Source organism: Oscarella lobularis, chromosome 2 (genome assembly GCF_947507565.1).
Source record: "Oscarella lobularis chromosome 2, ooOscLobu1.1, whole genome shotgun sequence".
NCBI lineage: Eukaryota > Metazoa > Porifera > Homoscleromorpha > Homosclerophorida > Oscarellidae > Oscarella > Oscarella lobularis.
Window position 1 is genome coordinate 1,806,533 of NC_089176.1, and position 6,160 is coordinate 1,812,692.

General features: G+C 47.1%; 1 protein-coding gene across 1 annotated transcript; it reads right to left on the reverse strand.

The window, feature by feature from the left end:
• Positions 1-917: 917 nt before the first annotated feature.
• On the reverse strand, positions 918-5,507 carry LOC136184173 (uncharacterized). Its single transcript, XM_065971024.1, has one exon. The coding sequence runs from the start codon at positions 5,505-5,507 to the stop codon at positions 918-920; it is 4,590 nt and encodes a 1,529-aa protein (XP_065827096.1).
• Between the last annotated feature and the right edge of the window lie 653 nt (positions 5,508-6,160).

Consider the following 6,160-nt stretch of genomic DNA (forward strand, 5'->3'; position numbering starts at 1 on the left):
ATCCATGTAAATATACTGACGTCAATTTGAAAAAGTGTTGCAGTTGCGTGGATTTCAGCTTGGGTTGCCCAAGCTCCTTCTTGTCGTAGCTTTGAAATGTGAGCTTCATATTCCGTGTTGCAGCAGAACATTTCAAAGACAGACTGGTATTCTGCCATGAAATTAACAATCTGTAACCGAAGTGCCAAGTGGTGATCTTCGGTTCCAAATGCTGCTTTCGACACTGTTCGAAAGTAGCAGTTTCCGTCTCCTACTATCGATTCTCGCTTGCGCCCCATTTGAAGCAGAAACGGATTCGGAGACGGTGGAGTAGTGGTCCGGCGTTTCTTTGCAGCCGGTGGTAACGGCACACTTGTGCGGGCACGACTCGCACGTTTGCTTTTAGGTTTGGGAACAGGGGCTTTTTTAGCCGCTGTCTTAGTCACTTTGACCGCACCAGTATCAATTTTGTCCGTGTCTTTGTCATTGTCTGCGATCATTTTTTTGCTGTATGTGTGATCGCTATGCTCTTCTTTGTCAATTACTGATTCTTCATTTTCCAGATGTTTAAAAAACTCTTTAATATCATCTGGAACAGTATCGTTGCTATTTCCGGCCAACGATTGAAACGTTTTTTCAGTGCGCCTAGCTAGACCATCTAGGCGCTTGTCTTCGTTCAATCGCTGTTTATAGCTTTTTGATTTGCTCAAATTAGAAATTCGAGCGTAATCAAAGCCTTGAATTAGGCAATGATTAATATGAAGCACTCTGGAAAATCCCACGTAGGTTATTCCAGGTGCAAATTCGCGCTTGCCTATGTCAATAACCGCACGATCTAGTGTGAGACCTTGCGATTTGTGCACGGTGACAGCCCATGCCAATTGAATTGGTAGCTGTCGCCGCTTGCATGAACTCTTTCTATTGCCCGTTGAACTGGGCTATGTGCGCTCGATTGGGCATATGGGAACGCAGCGTTCTCCGCCCCATGTCGGGCCGTCGTATTTGTCCATTTGAACAACGACAGCTGTTGGAAGTGCTGGCGGTTTTGCACCGGGTTGGTACAAAATTGCCACTACGTATCCCATCGATCCGTTGACCAAGCCCATCTCGGTCCAGAGATTCGATGTGAGCATAACACGCGCGCCTTCGCAAAGACGAACTCGTGCGTAAAGTCCGCCAGCGTCTTCTTCATTGGCATTTTTCGCCTCGGTGCAGTTGTGATCGGCGTTAATCACAGCCACCGGTTTGTTTGAATTCTTCAAGCAATTGAAGTTGAACTCAGCTACATTCTCTCTGCACGCAAATAGCCAAACTGCATCGCGGAAAGACGTCTTTACGTCTCCCAGCTGATCGTGCCGTGCAAAGTTACGTGACATATACAGATCGTTCCAGTCCTCGTACGACGGGCAACCGTCGCGAAGCCTTTGCAAGGCGTCGCGAAACTTTATCTGTAGCTCGTCGTTACCGGACTGGCGAATGATTTTCGTCAGCTGTACGACAACGTCAAACGTCATATACAGCTGACGGCCTTGATTAGTCGCGGATCCTTCGGTTGCCGCGCTTCGGTACAAAGGAGAGTCACCAACAGGTGGCAACTGTCCCATGTCTCCGAAAAATATTAGAGATATTCCACCGAACGACTCGCAAGCTCCCTGCGGCAGCGCTTGGCAGAGGCGCCGGTGGATAAGTGACAGCTGATGCCGTCCCACCATCGACATTTCGTCGATGATCAAATATCGTACGTCTTCGAACCTCTCTTGCAGGTCTCTAAGAGAAGGTCCTTGAACGTCAGAAAATGACGTCTTCTGCAAAGGAATGCGTAGAAGCGAGTGGAGCGTTTGTCCACCAATATTAAATGCTGCAACACCAGTAGGTGCTGCAAGTATGCATTCGCTTCCGAGCATTTCCTTTATGCAATTTATTAGATATGACTTTCCGGTTCCAGCGGAACCGCAAACAATCATTCGAAGCGGCTTGCATTCGAAGCCGCTTTTTGTCAACTCGTTGTGGCTGCGAACAATATCGTACGCTAATTTCTGATTGCCTTGAAGAAGGCTTGAATCGGCAGCCGCAACGAGATCCTTTTTAGATGAAGTGCTTTTTTTACGCGCTTCCGTCACAAATTTTGGAGCCTCTGACAACGGTGGAAACTGCGCAAGTTTTTCCGACCAGTTGTAGTGAGCGAGATCTCCTTGATTAAACTCGGAATCTCTTGTGTCGTCCTCGTCAAAGTCATCGGCTGAATTGGGAGGACGGCACAATTTCATCCAGTCATCTTGATCTCGGATCTTTTTCTGCCCAAGATCTTTCTCTTCGTCTTTCTGTGCCTTATTTGGATCTTCCTCTGTCTCTTCAAAAGGCATTTGAATATTGACTATTGATTCAATATCTTCCATCAGTTCAATTCTATTGACCAACTTCTTGCTGGCCGTTCGAATGAACTTTTTGAAAGCTTTTGTGGAAGGCAGAGGAATGGTTTCACCGTCTGTATCGGTAATCTCATTCTCTGCTTCCTCTTCTTCAATAGTCAAATGGTCCAGCTTACGAAAAGGTTTGAATTTCATCAACTGATAGTAACAGTACTTTTCGTACTGTTCCTTGTTTGACTTATTGCAAAGGATTCGCGGGGCTACACGAACGACTACAGACTTGTGTCTGCGCACTGTTTTACCCTTTGCGTTTATATAGTAGTCAGAGACGTAGTCCAGTAGACAAACGTCTTCAATTTCTACCGGACGTCTCATGTACTCTTCTATTACTGTTGGAAGCGTTGCAGTTCGCCCTGGCTTTGCAGCCGGATCGACTTCCCGCTTATTCTCTAAAAAGAGCGTTTTGAATTCGCGAGTAGACGTCACCAGCTTTTCGCCCATAATTAGATGGCAAGTTTCCTGTGCTGAATAGTCGCGCTCGCCAACGGTTTTCATAAGCAATTTGGAAACGACCTTTCGAGCCGGATCAGCCGTTGACATTGTCTCTGTAATCATCTTAAACGTTTCCTTCAGCGTTGCTGATTGCGGCTCGCTTTTTGTTGCGTATTTTGCGATATACTTACCGACAGCGTATGGGCTGACGATAACTTGCATGTCAACATTCGCTCGCCAACCTTCCAGCTGGAAGCGATTGTGACTGTTTACGCGAGGATCGTTGCGCTTGTGTTCTATCTCCGCCTCGGTATGTTGCTCCGGCTTTCCGAAAGGAGAAATTTCCAGTGTCGTTTCTTTTCTCAGCGTTTTTGGAAACCCGAAACGACACACGGACTCTCCAATTAAATTTGTTTTAAGGCAAGTCGTTTGCTTGCACTCTGTGTGGCGCTCAACAGTGGCTATCAGGCGCTTGTAATCAGCGTCATAATCGCTAATGTCGGCCCACTTTTCATGGCACGGATGATTGCCTTTCTTTGTTTGCGGCATTTCTCCTTTGCCTTCTTCGTCGAAAGAAGGATTCATTGTCGACACAAGCCAATCGGCAAAGTCGACAATTTCTTGGCCTTCTTCCCTTAGAATCTCTTTCATTCTCTCTTCGTTTGGTTCATCGTCTTTGCTAAGTTGAAACTCGGGGTAATCCTTTATGGGACGAGTTATCTCTTCGCAATCAGGAGCATCCCGAATCCAACCGACGCCGTGCATGTGAGCACTGCCACGATGCTGGTATTCTATGCGAGCCCAATAGTCTGTAAAGCAGTAGACGTTTGCCATAATATTATGCAAATAGTCAGTGGCTCGTTTAGTAAATAGCCAATCGGCTAGCATGGGATTGCTGTTCAGAGTTTCGTTTCGATCTCTATACTCTGCATGCAATTCCTCTGCCGTTTTATCCGGACTATAATGCGCTGCCAAATTGAAAAACTCGGGCCAATGCAAATCAGCTGCGCTCAGAGTAAAAAAGCAGCTTGGCGAACCGAGCTTTTCCATCATAGCAAAAAGATTTTTCTTCTGCATGTTCCAATACTGTTTTGTACCGTGCAGACTTTTGCCAAAGTGGACAACTTTGTTAGCAAAATGAGGAATTTTCTCCGACGTTTTTGTCATCTCTCGGAGTTCCTCAACGGTGAGGGCTGCATCGCTCGGATTTTGTTTGACAAAAACCCGAGCTGTTTCTAACGCCCGCCACCTCATCATGGTATTCAGAGCAAAATACCTGAAACGCGGATGCCGAGCAAAACGCCCGTCTTTATACCGCATTATGTGTTTCAGGTATTCGCCCAACGTAACAGACCTTAATCGGGGACTACGGAAGTCTCCTGCTCCCGTTGGAAATAACGCCGGAAAGGCTTGCGTAAAGTAGCCTTCCGTCGTAAACTCACTAATAGGATTACTACCGTATGTGGGCCAGCTCATATGGTCCTGCTGGTCACCATTTTCCTTGGAGCTATCTCCTTTCTCTTCCACCTGTTCATCGGCAGACTTGTTTCCAAGACTGTCGATAAACTTATCAAGCTTTTGTCTTTCTGTTAGGTTTAATGCTGCGGAAGGCAAGACAGAATGCGAAAAGTGGACTGCATCGTCCTCCTCTTCATTCGTGTCTTCTTGTTCTTTTGCCTCGTCAGCATTAGCACCAACAGGAGAAATATCTTCAAAGGAGGCATCTTCATTATCCGCTCTAATCACATGAAGATCTTCAAGTTCTCCATCTTCAGGAAGAGCTTCTAATGCCTCGGAATCTATCTCTATGTTCTCGTAATACTTGTTGTTTCTTTTCAAGTTTACGAGTGCCTCGAGAACTCGTTGTCGCCTTACGCGGAAGTCATTCACCTTACCGGAATTGCGCGTCTGGCGAACAACGACCATTCCCAAATTACTCTTTGTTCTAGGCAGACGGGTCAAAACCGACTGCACATTTTGGGGCAAATTTAGCACGTGACCGCGGTATCCAAATTGCCGTCCGGCCGGCAATCTGAAAATGTGCATCATAGGTGCAATTTGCGCTATGAGCATTTCTTCGACAACTGATAAATCCTTAAGAGGCGGTGGAACACGCCCAGGATTCATGTTGTTGTCGGATGTAAGAAGGCCTACCCAACCGTTTCCTTGGTCAGTTGTGCACTGCTTGCACATTTGTGTGCTGTACTTTACGTCCAAAGTGGGCCACGACTCCTCGCACGAAACACACGTATGGAAGGTTAGACCTTCCATGCGTTTGTGAAATGTGTCTAAGCGAGGATAATGTGCAGATGCAAATTCATCTTGCGTCGCCCACTCTTTCCAAAAAGGGACCCTTTCCTCGCCCATTTCACCTGATTTTTCACGAAGAGCAGCTTCCTGCCTCTTTCGTCGCTTTCTTTGCGCTTCCATATCGTTTCGAAACTGCTTTTCATTCGCAGTCACTTCTCGTCTTTTAGCCGACTTGCGCTTTGAATCAGCTAAAAGACGCTTTTGGCGTTCTTCCGGCCTTTCATTTTCTCTTCGAAGAGACTTGACCATAGCGCCACGTGACAGACGCTCTTTGCGCTCTTCTGGCGTTTCATTATCTCTTTGAAGAGACTTGCTAATGGCGTCACGTGACAGACGCTCTTTGCGTTCTTCCGGCATTTCATTATCTCTTTGGACGGAATTTCTAGCCGCGTTACGCGACAGGCGCTCTTGGCGTTCTTCTGGCGTTTCTGCTCTTCGTTCTGCCTGGTGGCTTTCGACGTCCTTCCTTCTGCGAGCCAATGTCTCCTCGACACTTTCGGAAGACCTCTTCCGACGTATTCTAAAGAGAGCATTGCATTTTTCGGACTCGTTCTGCGCGTCAGACTGATTTAGACGATGAGTTCGCCTTCGTTCGCGAGCGAGTCGCCTTTGTCTTGAACAGGGGGATTCCCCTGAAGTGCCTTCGTATTTGTGCGACTTTTCATTCGTAAGCGGCAGCAAAGCCTGCCGCATTGAAGAGTCGCATGCATTATTTGCCGAATAAGCAAAAAAATCGGCGCGTGCCCACTCAAAGTGGGCGCGACGACCGATATCCCGTGAGCTGATTCAACCGCAAACGCATCATCAACGCGGAGCGGGATCAAGCCCACGCGATCGTTCGCAGTTCGCGAAGCGATCGATTTGATGGTATCTTCATCGGAGAGAGGAGGAGAAAAGCTGGTGTCATTCATTGAGAAGCTGTGTGACGTCACAATGTAGAGGAGTTCGATGTTGCAAATTACAACGGCCCAGCCATCTCTATTTTCTATCTATGGTGCAGCTACGGCTCT